The following is an 18,997-nucleotide window of genomic DNA, read 5'->3' as shown; positions in this document are numbered from 1 at the left end:
AAATCCTGCTAAGCGAAAGAAGCCAGTAAAAAAAGGCCATACAATGTACAATATGATTCCGTTTATGTGAAATGCCCAGAACAGGCAAATCCATACAAGAAAAAAATGGATACGTGCTGGCCAGGGATGGGGAGGGGAGAATTGGGACTGACTGCTTATAAGAACAGGGTTTCTTTTTGGTGATGGAAATATTCTGGAATTAGATAGTGGTGAAGGTATTACAACATAGTTAATGGACTAGAAATCACTGATTTATATACTTTCAAACAGTGACTTTTATATGTTTTTATAAAGCAATTGGGAGAAAACTCTCATGAGAGGTTAAATGTGGCACTGTGGGATTTAGTATATATGTGGAACCAAGATGTATTAGGGGCTGGAATTCACTCATCTTTTTTTCCCCCAGAGATTGTCATGTAAGATATTCCTGCACTTTAGTCTTTAAAGTTTGCAATGGAAGCAGCCCCAGGTATCAGGTTTTAACTGAGAAGTTCGTCCCACTCAGCATCTTCAGGGTCTCAGTTTTTTGTTTTTTTTAATTTTATTTATTTTTAGAGAGAAGGGAAGAGAGGAAGAAAGAGAGGAAGAGAAACATTAGTGTGTGGCTGCCTCTCGTGCACCCCCTACTGGGGGAGCTGACCTGCAACCCAGGCATGTGCCCTGACGGGGAATTAAACCAGCAACACTTTGGTTCGCAGGCCCACACTCAATCCACTGAGCCACACCAGCCAGGGCTCAGTGTCTCAGTTTTGACTACTCCACTGAGTGCACTCTTTCAGGCACAGTAATGCTGCATTGCATGTGTGCTACACCTGGTGACATAGTCTCCACTCTCTCCCATGAACCAGTATTCTTGGCCCTGAGCCACAATGGTTGCTGCGACTCACTGTAGAATTTCCTAAGCCTGGGAAACCTGCCTGCCAGGGAATGTTCCCCTGCCCTCTTTATCCTTAGAACTTTTTTAGGGAGAAACACAGCAAGTTCTGAAATGAAGTTGCTTTTGATGAACTGTGCCCCTAGTGGCCTTCGGTTTCATTACTACTCAAGGCTGTTTTCCCCCCAGGTTTAGGGTGTTAATTGGCTCTGTATATCACTTCTGTCCGCTGCATCCTTGTGCTAGATGCCTGTATTGCTGTTTTCTCTATGAGTAGTTTCAGGAGGACTTAGATGATTAACCTACTTCAGAGGCTTCTTTCCTTCACTACCAAGTAGGACTTTGCTCTTTGATAAAACTGAGTAATTTCTTTTTCTTTCCCACTGATCTTTGCTTTAGATATTTTCTCTAATATATTCCTTTGGATTTTATTTTATACAGTTTTTCACAGTGAGATATGTAAAAACATAAAAGTTCTGGGTCTGCCAAAAGCACCTGCTATTTAAACAAATTTTGTCCACATTCAACTTTCCTGGGTTAGATATTATAGCCTTTGCTTCTACCCTCCCTCCCATATAGCTCATCTTTTCTGTGTCTTTCCTAAATATTAACCATAATTTCTTGAGCATTTTTTCCCAGGGTATAGCACACAATAAGTGGCCATCTTAAAAATCACTGGTTAATTTTTTGAGTTTTTACATTGATCTTACCTGCCTTCTCCTTTCAAACTGGTCCTGATATTCTGTAGCTAATTCATATTGTTGTCCCAGTATTTGATTGGAGGGTCCTTGCTCTCTTTAGGGAGTCTTTCTGCAGCTTTCAGACACATCCTGTAGGGATCACTCCAGTTAGCTGATATCCTGCTTCCCCTCCTCTCTAAATTTTATGGGGCTGTTACTCTTTCTGATCTGGTAACAATGACAACATACCTGTTCTCTGAAACTCTCTTTAAGAGCAGGTGCTTTATCCACATCTGTCTATCCTGACCTTACTTACATCTGGTGAGTCTCAACCTCAAAATAATCTTTCTCATGAGGAAATCTGTTGAGTCCTCCAGCTAAATCAACCTGAATTTCTTTATTGCTTTCTTCTTATTAATCTATTGCACTTATTCTTAGAGCAAAGTTGAAGCACATTTTTCAAACCACTCTGGTTTCTCATTGCAAAGCTGATTCCCTAACACTTTCTGAATTGCTTTTTGGGGCTTTGGGTTTGAAATATCTTCATTGAGGTGTTTTTCCATCTCAACCCAAGAATGTGTCATGTTGTTCTTTATAGTAATGTCCATTTTTTTTAGTGAAGTTCTACCATCCTTCTATGTTAAAGCCAGTTTAGGTCTCAGGCGCCTAAACACAAACTTAGAGTTTACCTAAATTAACAAATCTTTAGCCAACTTGCAAACACAAAGTAGGCAATGACTCTTAAAAGTCTCTTTATAAACCATGTGAATCCATGGGTTGACCCCTCCATTGAGTCCTCCCTTGGCTCTGAATTCAGTTCAAAACAGCCTAAAAAGGGAGCAGCCCACCCGCATCTATACACACATTTTAAAGTTCACTTACACACTAGCCCTGAAGCTCATACATGGAATTTGGCTGCACTAAATTCCTGGCCTGCAGGCCTGGCTGAAATTTCAAATTGTACAAGCAGCAAAGAATTATCCCCAACCAAGATGCTCCTCTCCTTATAAATGAATCCTTACCTCAACTGTACTTGTTACTTAGGCCCTGATGGCCCACTGTCTGCAGAGACCCTGCGAGTCTTGTTAAAATCCAGTGTAGCTTAATATAAAATTGTAGTAATCTAAATTCTGAAGCCAGCCCCTGCTAGGCACCATGACCACCCACCATTGGCATGAGAACAGTATCTGTCACACTGACTCCATAACAACAGACACTTCTTCCCTGTGGTGAAAGTGGCCATAATTACAGTGATTCACCAATGTCAAAATTTCACATTGCCTAAGATATAAAGTGTTTGCCATGAATCATTAGAGTATAGAAAGAAAAAAAAAGTTGTCAAAATCACATGGCATAGAATAAGACACTGCAAACTTCTGAGAACATGAACTCTCAAGGCCCAGCCCTGCAGAAGCCCTAGTCTCTAAATATTATTTTGTTTCTGATATATGAACCAAAAACAAAGAGTAAAATCTTAAAATAATCAAAGATTGTGGGGTACAGGTGTGGGGGGCAGGAAGATTATGTTCAAAGAAGGAACACTTGGAAATCCATGTTCTCAATGGCAATTATGGAAGTCAACAGGCAGAAGAATGACATTTTCCATATGCTCGAAGACAATAGTTGCCAACCTAGAATTCTCTATGCAGTGAAAATACGTGCCAAGAGTAGAACAAACTAAAACATTTTTAAAAAGATATTTATTACCCAGCAGTTCTCACTGATGAAAATTCTACAGGTTGTATACTACCAACAGAAGAAAAATTAGCCCAGATAAAAGTTCTGAGATGTACGAAGAAAATAGAGGGAGAAATGAGTTAAATATGTAGGTAAAATTATATGAACATTTACAATACCATGCAAAAGTTATAAACATGTCTACTGTTTTTAAAAGAAACAAGACAAAATTCAAATACAAACAAAACATGTATGTTTAGCAAAGTATAAATAAAGTTAAGAGTATTAAAAAGTCCTTGTATTATTAATCCATGAACAGAGATTTTAAAAAGTTAACAAATATTAGCATACCAAGAGTAGCAATGTATAAAGAAATACACATACACACACACACCCCCCCCAAGTTCAGTTTACCTGAGAAATGCAAGGTTGGTTTAACAAGAGCAAGTAATTTTATTCACATTAATACATTTTTTAAAAATTATCATCTCACTCTGGCTGGTGTGGCTCAGTGGACTGAGAGCCAGCCTGCAAACCAAGAGGTCACTGGTTCAATTCCCTGTCAGGGCACATGCCTGGGTTGCAGGCCAGGTTCCCTTTTGGGGGCGCACGAGAGGCAACCAACTGATGTTTCTCTCTCACACTGATGTTCCTCTCTTTCTCTCTCCCTTCTCTTCTCCCTGAAAATAAATAATAAAAATAACCATCTCAATGGATGCAAAGTAAGCATCGTGTAAAATTCAGCATTTATTCATGATAAAACTCAGATACATCCGTATTATAAGAGAACTTTCTTAACATAATTGAAGCATAAAAGGCCCTGGTATGATCTCATATCTGCCTTTTAGTGGTCTCACCCTTTTCACTCTTTTCCCTAGAGTGTGGGCGGGATCTGTGACTATCCATTAGAATATGGCAAATGTAAAGGAATTTTGTAGATGCAATTAACTCAGTTACTGTTGAGTTAATCAAAAAGGGTATTCTGGGTGAGCTGATTTAATCAGGTAAGAACCCTTAAAAGAAGACTGAGCCCTCCCTGAAGTGAGAGATTCTCCTTGTTGGCCTTACAAAGTAAGCAGTCATCTGGAGTAAGCCCACATGGCCGAGAACTTTGAATGGCCTTGCTATACACTGAATGCTTGTGTCCTCCCCAACTCGAATTCTTGTTAAATTCTAATGCTCAATGTGATTATATTTGGAAGTGGGGCCTTTGGGAGATGATTAAATCATGAGGATGAACCTGCCATGACTAAGACTGGTGCCCTTGTAAAACAGGCCTAAGAGAGATCCCTTGACCCTCTCCCATGTGCTACAGCAAGATCAGTCTCCATGAATAAGGAAGCAGGCCTTCACCAGACATTGAATCTGCCCATGCCTTTGTCTTAGACTTTCCAGCCTCCAGAACTGTGATAAATAAATTTCTGTAGTTTCTAAGTCTATATTACTTTGTTATAGCCGTCCAAACATACCAAGCAAGCCTCCTAGGACTGCAGACCACCACTATGTCCCAAGGGCAGCCTTCAACTGAGAGCCAACAACTAGATGGGAAAACACATACACAGTTGTAAGAAAATAAATTCTGCCAACAAATTCAATGAGCTTCAAAGCAAATTCTTTCAGTTAATACTCCAAATGACAATGCAGCCCAGCTGACACCTTGAGCGCAGCCTGTAAGACGTGAACAAAGACCCAGCTAAGCTATGTCCAGATTCCCAACCAATGAAAATATGAAATAATAATTGTGTGTGGTTTTAAAATGCTAAGTTGGTGGCAATCTATTATACAGAAAGAGAAAAGAACCTAACACACTCCTTTAAAAAATTCACTATCAACATAATTATAGAAAGATATTACTTCTCCTTTGCAATTTCAACAAGATATAAATACCCACAACTCCCACTTTTATCCAATACCATTCTTGCAGTAGAAAAGAAAAAAATTAGCCCTGGCTGGTGTAGCTCAGTGGATTGAGTGTCTGTCTGTGAACTGAACAGTCAGCGGTTTGATTCCCAGTCAGAGCACCTGCCTGGGTTGCGGGCTAGGTCCCCAGTGGGGGGGTGCATAAGAGGCAACCACACACTGATGTTTCTCTCTCTCTCTTCTCTCTCCTTTACCCTCTCTCTAAAAATAAATGAAATATTTTTTAAAAATTAAAACTCTGGAAGTTTGAGAAATAAAACTGTCACAATTTAAAAATTATGTCATATTGATTTTTAACTCACCTGAATATTTCTTGTATAATGTGTGAAATAGGGTTCTACATTTGTTTTATTCCTAGTAATAGTGATCCATGCACCTTATTTGTTGAATAAGCTTTATTTTACCGATTGATTTGAAATATCAACTTAATCATATAGTACATTGTTAGATATATACACTTGTCTCTAGAATGCTCATTATATTTTACTGAGCTACTTGATTATTTCTGTGCTGGTGTAATGTTAGTTTAATTGCTGAGACTTTATAATGGTATTAAATTTTTTAATATTTTATAATTAACTGACATTTACAAAATAAAATAAAATCAATCTGCATTTAAGAAAGACGAGAATCAAGATGGCGTAGGGGTGAGTGGAAGTCACACTGACCTCTTCCCAGGACCAACCTGGAATTACAACTAAATTGGGCAGAAATCACCCGGAATAAACAACTGAACAATAGCCAGAGAGGGGCCTTGTAACGTCAGAGACAGAAGAATCGCCTTTACTGCAATCTAACTGCCACTTACCCTGGTCTCTGGCAAAGGTGGGGGCAGTTTGGGCTAGAGATGCCTGAGGCAAGACTGGGGAAAGAGGCTTTGGGGACAGAACTGAGAGAGTAGCCGGTGGGATCTCAGTGCTGACTCATCCCCCACATGGCAGCAGCCATCTTGCTCAGGGCAGAGACCACTCTCCTTGAGTGGCATGAGCATCAAAGGACCCAATAGCCCCACCCCCAGGTGGGATTCCACCCCACCCTGTGTTGTCAAAGCCACCTGCTGAGTGCAGAGTGGCAGCCATATACAGTAGATCCCTGGCTAAAGGGAGCGCAGAGACATCGGGTGACACTTGAGGAGAGACTGGGGACAGAGGCTTTGGGGAGAGAACCGAGAGTAGCCAGCAGGATCCCAGTGCGGACTCCTTCCCGATAAGGCAGCAGCAGGAGAGGACCCAATAACCTCGCCCCCAGGAGGGACTCCACCCCGCCCTGAGCTGTCTAAATTAGTCTGCTGAGTGCAGAGAGACTAGATTAACAGCTGAAGGAGACAGCCACAGACAGGAGATTACTGGAAGTCTCCAACAGACTGTCTAAGGTCAGACAGGGTCAACATCTGACATTATCAGAGGCAGATCCAGAAAGTAAAATCAGCGGTCTCCAACCACAGAAGATCACACCACAAAGTCAGGAGAACAAGACAGATCAATTTAAGAATCAGAAGCAAAAGAGAAGAGTCTCACAAATAATGGGAAGACAAAGAAATATGCCCCACTCAAAGGGAAAGGAGCAATCCCCAGAAAGAGAACTAAATGAAATAGAGGCAAGTAAATTATTGGATATTGAGTTCAAAACAACAGTTCTAAGGAAGCTCAATGAACTCAGTGAACTCAGAGAGAATTACCAAAAACTACAGGGAAACTACGAGGAACTCACTGGAAACTGTATCAGCATGGAAAAGGACATAGAAACTATCAATAAGAGACAAGAGGAAATGAAGAATACAATTTCTGAATTGAGGAACACAGTAGAAGAAATCCAAAGCAGGCTAGATGAAGCTGAGGACCGAATCAGCGAGCTGGAGGACAAGGTAGAAAAAAGCTCCCAGAAAGAGCAAGAAAATGAAAAAAAAGGCCCCCCAAAGCATGAAGAGACACAGAGGGAAATGCAAGACAACCTGAAATGTAATAATATCCATATAATAGGGATACCAGAAGGAGAAGAGGAGGAGGAAGGGATAGAGAACCTGTTTGAAAAAGTCATGATGGAAAACTTCCCTAATTGGAGGAGAGAAAAAGTCAAACAAGGTCAGGAAGCACAGAGGGTCCCATTCAAGAGGAACCCAATGAGGCCCACTCCAAGACACATCACCATTAAAATGGCAAATATCAAAGACATACAGAGAATCCTAAAGCAAGCAAGGGAGAAGGAGGTTGTAACATATAAGGGAGCCCCACAACAGGCTAGCATCTGACTTCTCAATAGAAACCCTTCAAGCCAGAAGGGAGTGGCAAGAAATATTCCAAGTCATGAAAAGCAAAGACCTGCAACCAAGACTGCTCTACCCAGCAAGGCTCTCAATTAAAATGGAAGGCGAAATAAGGAATTTCCCAGACAAAAGAAGGATAAAAGAACACACCTCCACCAAACCAGCACTGCAAAATATGCTAAAGGGACTGCTTTAACATGAAGAAAAAGTTTTTATGAATACCCAGTTCCTTTCAGAATTGCCAATACTTGATATTACCAATATTTTTAATACTCATTAATCTGATTGTGACAATGATGTTATTTTAATTGTTCCTTTACTATTTGTTGAAACGAAACCTGTTTTAGTATATTTCTTGCCTATTTCTATTATTTTTTTAAAAAAGCTTTAAATGACTTTTTGGTATTCTTTATCCATTTATTGATTAAAGGTTTGTAGAACTTTTTTCCCTAAAAAGAAAAAAAAAACCTATTAACCATGTTTTAGATGTGTTGTAAATACTTTCCTATTCTATTCTTTGTCCTTTAACTTTTTATATATATATATATATATTACCATATAGTTAAATGTTTAATATAGTCATATTGTCAATATTTACTTTGTAACTTATGGGTTTGAATATTTTACTTCAGGTCAGGAAAAATATTAGTTCTATTTTCTTCTAAAACTCCTTGGATTCTACATATTGATTTTTAACTCACCTGAATATTGCTTGTATCATGTGAGAAATAGGGCTCTTTGTTTTATTTCAAGTAATAGTGGTCCATGCACCTTATTTATTGAGTAAGCCTTATTTTATCCATTGATTTGAAATATCAACCTAATCATATATTATATTGTTAAATATATATGTTTGTCTCTAGAATGCTCATTATATTTCATTGATCTAGTTGATTATTTCTGTGCTGATGTCATGTTGGTTTAATTGCTTAGACTTTATAATGGTTTTAATTTTTTAAAGCATTTTATAATTAACTTTGACATCTAAAAAAATAAATAAAATCAATCTGCATTCAAGAAAGAGAGAGAGAGATGGAACTCCTACCTTTTGCAACAACATGGATGGAACTGGAGAATATTCAGCTAAGTGAAATAAGCCAGTTGATGAAAGACAATTACCATATGATCTCACCTATAAGTGGACTCCATTCAACAGAATAAACTATCGAGCAAAATAAACCACAGGCACAGAAACATGGAGCAGACTGAAAGTGGCCAGAGGGGTTGGGGAATGAGGAAAATGGTGGAAAGAAGGGGAAGGGACTAAACAAAGAACAAGTATGAACGACCCATGGACATGGACAACAGAGTGGGAACTGACTGTGAGAGAAGGGGTGGTGGTGGAATGGGTGGAGGGAGGTAAAGGGGGAAAAACTGAGACAACTGTAATAGAATAAACATAATTTGTAAATCAAAAAGAGTAAAAAATAAAAAGCGTATGTGAAACTTCTGGTCACGATGGCAGGACAGGTAAACACGACTTGCCTCCTGTACAACCACATCAAAATTATAACTACCCTAAAGAGCAACCATCATTCTGAACCATCAGAAATTGAGCTGAGTAGAGTTCTACAACTACGGAATTATAGAAGAAACTACATCATGACTGGTAAGAGAGGCAGTGATGTGGATCGAGCTGGTCCCGCACCCACATGTGGCAGATAAAAGTTGGGAGGGATACCTCAGGAGCAAAGGATCCCAGCCCTACACCAGGCCCCCCTCCCCAGCCCAGGGTTCCTGCACCAGGAAGATAAGCCCATGCAACTTCTGGCTATAAAAATCAATGGAGATTGAGGGTGTGGAAGACAGAAACTGCTGAACTCCCTGCCTCTTAAAAAGCCTGTGAACGGGCTTACTCAGATTCACTCCCTCTGAGCTCCAGTGTGGGGTCAGCAGATTGAAAAGCATCAGAGACACATCGGGAGGAACTAAGTTGTTCAGCTTCAGGGCAAGACCTGGAGGAAAGCTTTCTCCCAGACAGAAGTGCTGGGAAAGGCCACTGTTCTTTTGATAAGCTGTTTCCCCACAGTGACACAAAGCTAGTAGACATGCATAATATCTGGGCCTCCATCAAACTGTCTCATTGTTTGCCCCACCCTGGTCATTCCCTGAGGCTTTGGTCCACCCAGCCTTCAGGCCCACAGAAGCTGTTTCCAGTGGGTTTTCCATTTAAATGGCTTCTCTTGGCCCATGCTTCAGATTTCCTTAAATTCTAACAAGCAGCATCTCACTTCAGCAAGCCCTCTTGCTAAGTTGCCCCAGGCCCAGCACTAGCAGCACCCCTCCTTGGTTCACAACCATCTGCAGACTGCTTTGTAGCTTATGCTGTGTGACTCTGGACAAAACACAGGTGATGGCTGAAACTGGATGTGCCAACAGCAATCAGGATTCAACTACAACAGAAGGTTATACACAGCCCAGACAGTGGATGCACCTCGAGTACTCAGCATAGGTAATAGGGAAGGCTGTGCCACTGGGCCCTATAGGACACCTGCTACATTAAGCCACTCTACCAAGCCTGGGAGACATAGCACCTCTATCTAATACATAGAAATAAACACAGGGGGCTACCAAAATGAGGAAACAAATAAACATGACACAAATGAAAGAACAAAACTCCAGAAAAAGAACTAAACAACATGGAGACAAGTAATCTACTAAATCAGGGTATGGACTCCCAGGCTGTGGGCCAGTACTGGTCTGTGGCCTATTAGGAACCAGGCCACACAGCCAGAGGTGAGTGGCAGGTGAGTGAGTGAAGCTTCACTCACTTTACTGCCTGAGCTCTGCCTCCTTTTCCCCCCTCCCCACCTATCTGTGGAAAAATTGTCTTCCATGAAACCGGTCCCCGGTGCCAAAAATGCTGGTGACAACTGTACTAGATGCAGAGTTCAAAACAATGGTTATAAGGATGCTCACGAACTTAGTGAGAACCTCAACAACATAAACAAGATCCAGGTAGAAATGAAGGATACACTAATTGCTGGGAACCGTCCCGCCTGGTTTTAGGGACTGTAGTCTTGCCAATAGGCGAGAGGGCCCTATGGCTGGAGCTGAGAGAGGAGGCCTTGGGAAAATAGGCCACTGAGGAGACAAAACCTGTCCTCCTGGCAGGGGCACAGCCTCTGCCTCCCTCACATCATCCTGCCTGGCCCTGGAGGATGGCTGGTTAGTCAATGACGGGTAAGACCCCTCGATGGCAGGGGTAACCTAAGACAGGCGCAGTCGCATAGGGGCCACCAAGGAAGGACTTGGGGGACACAGGGAAGAGGCAAAAGACCCTCACCCCTGGGCTTTGTCATGGCTGGAGTCCTCATTCCATCTGAAAGAAGTCTCCTTATCTCTTGGCTGCTCTGCTCCACCCATCTGGCTCAGGCTTGAAACAATACTAAAGGCAGGTACAGCCCTAAACTGGATCAGGCGGTTCCCAGGGACAATTAGGCCTGGAAAAGGAATGCATTAAATCCTATGACACTTACTTTGCTAAGAATGCCTTCAAGTGAATGAGTACTGATATTTGGGGTCCCAGGATAGAACGTGATCAGTTTCCCAGGTTTCAGGGCCGAATGGGCGCCACCCTGTCTATCAGACCCTGACCTGAGACAAATCTCTGTGTTCCTTCAATCATAGCTTTTTGACATTGATTGATGAGCTTTGCATGCATGCTGTATACCCCTGCACATATCGTTCTCAATAAAAGCCACTTCAAGAGAAAGGCTCAGGGCATTCTCCACCAGAGGGAATCGCCCCTTTCCCAGGAAGACTGAGAAGCATCTGGAACAACTTATTTTATTTCACCATTTGCGGCAACTGGTGGGACTCTGAGGGAACAGGGTACCCCCATCATCTGGCGCCTAATGTGCGGCCCCCTCATCTGTCACTCAACGTGGGGTTCCCATCAGGGAAGGGTGTATAAGGGTACTAAATGGTAATAGAAAAAAATAGAGATTAAATTAAAAAATACAGGGTGGGGTGAAAGTAAGCTTCCAGTTATAAAATGCAAAACACAGTTAATAAAACTACTGTAATAATCATAACCTGCAAGTCTTTTTTCCATATGAACTGTAAACTTACTTTTGCCCCACCCTGTATACAGGGATGCTTTATCTAATGAAGTAGTAAGGAGGGACAAGTAGACCCTTATTTAAAACACTCAACAGAAAAGAGATATTGAAAAACTATCTTAGAGCTGGTATATAAAACTATTGGCTAAGCTGATGACCCAACCATTCTGATGATTTTGAACAGAACAGTAAATCGACAACTTCATGAAATGGGTCTCCAAAGCAAAGGACACAACAAGTTAATTGGCAGTGAAAAAAAAATACTAGAACTTCTACTTACATTAAACTTTTTTATTATAAAAAATAAATTAAAATTTACTAATATTTAAGATTTGGATTGACATTAATGCCTTCAATCAGTCCACATGTCACATGACCACAATGTTGATAAGGCACTTGAGGTATCCTGAAGTAAACTGGGAGTTACAAGATAAAAACACTGACAGTGGTTACTTGGGTCCTTCATTTGCTTTAGATTTCAATTAATTACCATTTATATTTGACCAACTAAGTGGTTTAGAGTATGTTATTTTAAATCATAAAATATTTACAGTTTTTCAGAATGAGATGGAGTGTGAGCTGGAAAATCTTTCCCACATAAAGATTTTCTGATTCCCACATAAAGATTTTATCTGAAGATGAAATACTTGTTACTGAACTCAAAGATTGGTTATGCATTGCTCTTTACAAAAAGACAAATGTTCCAAATTTGCTGACCTGCTTTATGATGACAAGTGGTGGTATGCAGTTTATGCAGTAGGTATTTAAAAAATAATATATATACAGCGCCACTGAAATAGCTCAGTTGGGAGAGCGTTAGACTAAAAACAGAAAAACAAAAAAACAAACTAAGCTGTTCCTTCAAAGTAAAAGTGACAAATAATCCATGAGTAAGCCTTCTGAAGTAAACATTTTGAAAGTGTATATTTGGGAAATGTTTTCAGTGTTACGTGGTTTTTGTTGCCAAAAGCTATAAATACTCATATAACCATTAGTTTAAACTTCGAAGTAAAATATCCTAATCGGTTTGAAAATATCCCTTGTGTAAGTGTGAGTGAATTTTTAACCCATTTCTTTAAAATACTAAAATGCCCAGCTTTCCAATTATTATAGTTTGCATGGACCAATTGACATTAGGTAAGATGAGAAATTACCAGTTGTATTTCTGCAAATACCATTGCAGAGCCCTGGCCAGTGTGGCTTGATTGATTGGAGTGTCATCCAGTGCACTGAAAGGTTGCAGGTTCAATTCCCAGCTCAGGGCCCATGCCTAGGTTGTAGATTAGATCCCTGGTCCAAGCATGACAGGAGGCAACCAATTGATGCTTCTCTCTCACATCGATGTTTCCCTCTTTTCCTTCCCCTCTCTCTAAAAAAGCAATTAAAAGAATGTCCTCAGTAAGCATTAAAAAAAAAGAGAAATGGAGGTGTAGATGATAACGCTTTGCCTCCTCGCACAAACAAAAGAAGGAAACAACCAATTTAAAAAAAAAAAAAACAACCAGAACTACCAGAAAATCAAACTGTATGGGAGTCCAACAACCAAGGAGTTAAAGAAGAATTCATCCAGTCAGGTAAGAGGAGCAGACAGGAAGCCGGAATGGAGAGGAGGTGAGCAAGGTGGTGGCTGGTGGACTGAGTGGTCTCACATTCTCAAGCAGATAAACCAGGAGGAACAAATGGGGAGCAAGACAGACCACACAACTCAGAGTTCCAGTGTCAAGAAAAAAAAGCCTCAGAACCTCTGACAAAAACCCCGTGGGGATTGTGGTAACAGAGTAACTGCCAGTCTCTTGAAAGACAGTCAAGCAAGTGACACTGTTCCCTCTCTGGCCCCTGCCCCACATACAGTGCCAAAAGCAGTGTAGCAAAGTGGGTTGTCCAACCCTGACGAATACCTAAGACCCTGCCCCTTCCAACGTATCAGGTGTGCCAAGACAAAAGAAATATGGTCCAAAGGAAAGAACAGATCAAAACTCCAGAAAAAGAACTAAGAGACAAGGAGAAAGCCAACCTATAAGATGCAGAGTTCAAAACAATGGTACTCAGGATGCTCACAGAAATGACTGAGCATGGCCACAAAATAAAGGAAGAACTGAAGGCTACACAAAGTGAAATGAAGGAAAGTATACATGGAACCACAGTAAAGGGAAGGCAACTGGGACTCAAATCAACGATCTGGAACAAAAGGAAGAAACAAACATTAAACCAGAACAGAATGAAGAAACAAGAATAAAGAAAAATGAGGAGAGGCTTAGGAACCTCTGGGACAACTTTAAAAATTCCAACATCCGAATCACAAGGGTGCAAGATGGAGGAGAGGAAGAGCAAGAAAGTGAAAACTTATATGAAAAAATAATGGAGAACTTCCCCAATATGGCGAAGGAAATAGACATGGAAGTCCAGGAAGCTCAGAGAATTTGGATCCAAGGAGGAACACACCAAAACGCATAATTGCATTACCCAAGATTAAAGATAAGGAGAGAATCTTAAAAGCAGCAAGAGAAAAAGAGACAGTTACCTACAAAGGCGTTCCCAGAGGACTATCAGCTGATTTCTCAAAAGAAACTTTGCAGGCAAGAAGGGGCTGGAAAGAAGTATTCAAAGTCATGAAAGGTAAGGACCTACATCCAAGATGACTCTATCCAGCAAAGCTATCATTTAGAATGGAAGGGCAGATAAAGTGCCTCCCAGATAAGGTGAAGTTCAAGGAATTCATCATCACCAAGCCCTTATTATATGAAATGTTAAAGGGGCTTACCTAAGAAAAAGATCAAACTATGAATAGTAAAATGACAATAAACTCACAACTATCAACAACTGAACCAAAACAAACAAAGCAAACAACTAGAACAGGAACAAAATCACAGAAATGGAGATCACATAGAGGGATATCAGTAGGGATAGGGTTGGGGGAGGGGGAGAAAAGGTACAAGGAATAAGTATAATTGGGAGGTATAAAATAGACAGGGGGAGGTTAAGAATAGTATAGGAAATGGAGAAGCCAAAGAACTTATATGTATGATCCATGGATATGAACTAAGAGGGGGGAATGCTGGAGGGTGTGGAGGTGCAGGGAGGAGGGGAATAAAGGGGAGAAAAATAATGGGAAAACAGTAATATCATAATCAATAAAATATACTTTAAAAAATAATTTCTTGAAACAAACCTGAATGACTACACAGTTATATTTAGAAAACAGACATGCAAAAAAAAAAACAACCCCTAAATCCAAAGCCAACAGACTATTCTGCCTAATCTACTACAGAAAGTGAAACTATAAAATCTAATTAAGTAGTAGGGTATGGATGTAAGAGAATCTGAGAAACTATCATATAAAAAAGCAGCCAGATTAGTAAAAAAAAAAAAAAAAAAAAAAAGGCTATAGAATTTTAAATGTCATTTTATACTCAAATTACACACAGTATTTTATAGGATTATAATAAAACAACTAATACTAGTCTAATAATTAAGGCCACTTCAGGGATTGGTAATGGCGTGTTGGAATTAACATATCAATTATGTACACCTTTTTTAAAGTTTATAACTAAAAGTTTATAGTTTCCTGAAAGCCTAAAACATCTATCTGCTTCCTTTATAAATAGTACAGAAGCAACTTCAATCCAACCATTTTAGGAATTCGAGAATAGTAAAAAGTTAACTTTCAATTGAAATGAATCCTCTGAAGGAGACTACTCACCTGTTTCTGACATGTAACAGATACATCAAATGGCATATAGGACATTAACTTAACATTATGGAACAGCTACGTTTATTTTGTATTTATTTATTTATTTTTAGAGAGCAAGGAAGGGAGGAGGGGGGAGGGAGGGGGAGAGAGAGAGAGAGAGAGAGAGAGAGAGAGAGAGAGAGAGAAACATGGATGTGAGAGAGAAAACCTGTTGCCTCTCGCACACACCCTGACCAGGGACCAGAACAGCAACCTAGGCATGTGCCCTGATTGGGAATCGAACTGGTGACCTTTTGCTTTGCAGGACAAGACCCAACCGTGTCACACCAATCATGGGGGAACACTTATGTTGGGAAACACCCTATCTGGTTTCAGGAACTGTAACCCTGCAGACAGGCTGGAGGGTCCCAAGGCTGGAAATAATCAGAAGGCCTTGGAAAAACAGGCTCCAGAGGAGACTTGGCCTGTCCCCCCTAGCAGGGGCATACCTCATGCCTCTCTGCCTTGCCATGGAGGATTGGTTAATCAAGGACGAGTAAGTTACCTCCGGCTAAGGCATATTCCAATCGATTATTGGCAGCAGACAAGAAATTGGGGGACACAGAGAAAGGGCAAAAGGGCCCACACCTGTAGGCTCGGCTTGGACGTGGCTGGAGTCCTCATTCTAGCAGAAAGCAGTCTCCTTGTCTCTTGGCGGCTCCCTCCCCCTGCCTGGTTAGGCTTGAAACAACACAGGAATCAGCCCTAAACCAGATCTGGAAGTTACCTGGGATATCAGGCCTAAAAGTAAATTCTTTAAAGTGTGCTTTGTTCTTCCCTCAAAGCTCTAGCCACCTCATGCTGGGAAGGAAATTTACATCATTCACAGACCCTACCCCTATACCCTTGGGCACTCTTATGTTTACTAAGCTCTCAAGTTTAGTCATCTCTCTTGTTTACAAGTCTCCTCTTGGACCCACGTAAATTGGTGTGTTCCTGCCATTTGTTTTCTTCAAAACATCTGTGAAAATTAAGCAATGGGTTTAATGAGATAACCTGTGCATTCCTGTTAACCTAGTCCCACTGATAAGCTTTTCAATAAAAGCCTTTGGACAAAGGGACTCAGGTCCTTCCCCTCTAGAGGGAGGTGCCATGGGGCTTCTCCACTAAGAGGAAAGTGCCCACATCCACTCTCCCGGCAAACAAGAGAAGTGTTTGCGAGGATTTGTGTTCACTTCCTTCATCCATGACAACCCCCGAAGGGGCTCTGCAGAATTCAGAGCCCTGCTCCCACCTCAGCTGGCCTTGGACAATTTCCCTCAGATTCAGGGAACGCCGCGCTGCCGCAGCAAGCTCCATCCCCCCAACACAGCAGTGTGGATCAGGACTAGCAGCGACCAGAGCAGCTCTCCACACCTCCCCCCACCTCCCACAGAGCAACACATTTACACTTATAAGTCAGGCCCTGATACGATAAAAACTAAACAGTCTCCTTTTTCTAGGAGCTTAGAGTAAAGCAGGAAAACCACTTATGTAAATAATCTCATTTCACTGTAAAAGAGCTGGAACAAAAATAGATTCAAGGAAGGCCTCATGCAATAAAAAACTGGCATATTAAAAGATTAAGAGGCTTCAAGAAAAATGATAGGGTAGGAGTAGAGAGAGGACAGTTTTGGCTGTGAAAACACAAAGGGACAACATATTTGATGCATTTGATGTTTTAGGACTGGGGAAGTGGTTTTGCTGTGGGTGGAAATTAGGCTCTTCCACAGGATCACAAAGAAAGCATTCCAAGGGCCCATGCATGGGAGATTGTGATGTGGATTATTTGGTTAGAAATAGAGCCTAGCCCCTGGGTTTCCACTGTCCCAACTCCACCCATTCAACCAAGGAAAAAGTCCAATCTCGCCCTCAGCAAGGCCAAAACAAAAGCCAGTGTCAAGATTCTGCTTCATATTACAGCTTAGTCCTTTAGAGCCCATGTATGTAGTCTGCCATGGCCCCAGGAGCTGCTAGACCCACATGCTTGACAAGAGAGAATAGGAACCAACAAATTCAGGTAACCAAGCAAGAGTGAGAGTGAGAAAGAGAGCGCGCGCTCGCATGGGAGCACTAGCACGTTTCCTGGTTCTCCTGGGACTGCATTACCTTGGGTTTGGGACAGACAGGTGCTTTTTCAAAATAACCAATCAATTTTCCAAGCTTTCACCAACTTTTGAAAGGTCCACAACCCCTTGTGAGACTAACAGGCTCTATGATCAAGCACCTCCCCCAACACCCACTAACAGTTCCCTACCAGAGGGGGAGGGAAGGAGGAGTGTTAATCCCCTCAGCAGAGAAATGCTACAATCCCCTGGGGTGTGAAGCTGTAGCTTCCTGGCTAAGCAAGCAGGTTTGTGCTCCTAGTTTGTTAAGCTCAACGTCTAATTCCCTTTGTTCTCCTTTATTATTAATAATTAGTTACTACCAATGGTAACAGTTTTATATGACTAGTATAGGGAGAGGAGAAAGTGGTTGAGAAAAATGTTGGGACTCTTGGCAATGGTGACTCAGAGATTTTAAATTATTCAAATTTTCAAGTTATAGCTACAAGCAAAAATCAGTTCTGAGGTGCTCACTGTCCAGCATTAACATAAGTGTTTTCTTGTTGTTTCAGTGTCCTCTATATACAAGAGATAGGAAGATTTCCCAGATAAGTATATGAGGAAGTACAGGGAGTAAAACTCAGATATTTAGATTAGTTTGTCCAAAGAACATAATGAAGACCTAAAAAATTCAGGCTTTAAGGGTTAATGAAAGGAATAATATGTTTAAATGTATAGCCTAAAACAGCAATGCATAAAGAATGAGACAGTAGATCTAGTAAAAGGATACTGAAGTAGTTAAGAAAAGAGCAATGAGGTCTAAAATTTGCCCTAAACACAGGAGAAAAAGAAAAACAATCAAGGGTGACTTCCCAAGTATTAACGACAACTTGGAATACTCAAGCTAAGAATAGATTTTAGGAAGCTATGGATTGACCATCATATGAAACATGCCTAACAATCAAAAAGATGTAGGACTGAACATTAAAGGACAGGATCTGAAGAATGAGACACCATGAAGACAGAACAAAATTACACAAAAATATAAAATTAAGGTTGATCTACAGTTTCAGAAAGTACAACCTTGTAACTTAACCCTTAATATTCTTTGCAATTTAAAGGTCCCTTGATAAATAAGACTCATCTATCTATGCATAATACAGAAGATGAATGTTTAAAACCCTGATAAAGAATCAATGAGCCTCCTGAGCCGGTGGGGTCTCCAGAGAAGGCGCATTTCCACGTGCCAAGGCTATGGCACCATTGCAGCTGGAGACAGAGCAACAGGGAGGGCCTCCCCATTCCACCGCTTCTGCCCACTGCTTCTGCGGGCCTGGAGGCTCCCTGAAAGCACCAAGGACAGGGGCGCTCACGGAGAGAGGGTCCTTTACCTCAGGCAGCAGCAGGAGGAAGGACCTGAAGGTGGATCTGAACGGCTTGAGAACATGGTGACTCTGCCTCTTCGACTGGCCTGGTAGATCAAGGTTGCAATCCAGGGTCCGCCTCAAGCCACTGGCAGCGGGATGTATCCTGAGGCCCAGCAGGCTTAGAGCTCCCTGTGCAACCACCCAGGCTCCATCTGCCTTGCTAACCAGACAGTGGGGACACAGTGGAGCGCGCACCAGAGAGGAAAGGAGTCCTCAGGGCACAGTCCAACCAACTCTGGCACAGGGTCCATCCCCAGAAGGGACCAAGCGTCCCAACTTTTGAGAGAGTTTCTCACCGACAGAGGCCATTGGCTCTTCACCAGTGACAGTGCAGGAAC

The 18,997-nt window shown here is 41.4% G+C and overlaps 1 protein-coding gene and 1 long non-coding RNA gene across 2 annotated transcripts in view; both read right to left on the bottom strand.

The window, feature by feature from the left end:
• Nucleotides 1-3,533: 3,533 nt before the first annotated feature.
• LOC129077789 (uncharacterized) overlaps nt 3,534-18,997 on the bottom strand; it is a 36,388-nt gene continuing 20,924 nt past the window's right edge. The window contains exon 3 of the mRNA XM_054582351.1: nt 3,534-3,911. Within this exon, the coding sequence (XP_054438326.1) occupies nt 3,775-3,911 (137 nt within the window). The 3' untranslated portion in view covers nt 3,534-3,774. The remainder of the gene's footprint in view (nt 3,912-18,997) is intronic.
• Nucleotides 4,700-18,945, bottom strand: LOC129077772 (uncharacterized). The gene is made up of 2 exons (XR_008529906.1): nt 18,624-18,945; nt 4,700-4,769 (listed from the first exon to the last, which is right to left on the bottom strand). It is a non-coding gene; the product is annotated as an uncharacterized LOC129077772 (long non-coding RNA).

This window comes from Pteronotus mesoamericanus, unplaced genomic scaffold, assembly GCF_021234165.1.
Source record: "Pteronotus mesoamericanus isolate MK-2021 breed Mesoamerican mustached bat unplaced genomic scaffold, CSHL_Meso_final contig_69, whole genome shotgun sequence".
Classification (NCBI taxonomy): Eukaryota; Metazoa; Chordata; class Mammalia; order Chiroptera; family Mormoopidae; genus Pteronotus; species Pteronotus mesoamericanus.
This window is presented reverse-complemented; position numbering and strand designations above follow the sequence as displayed.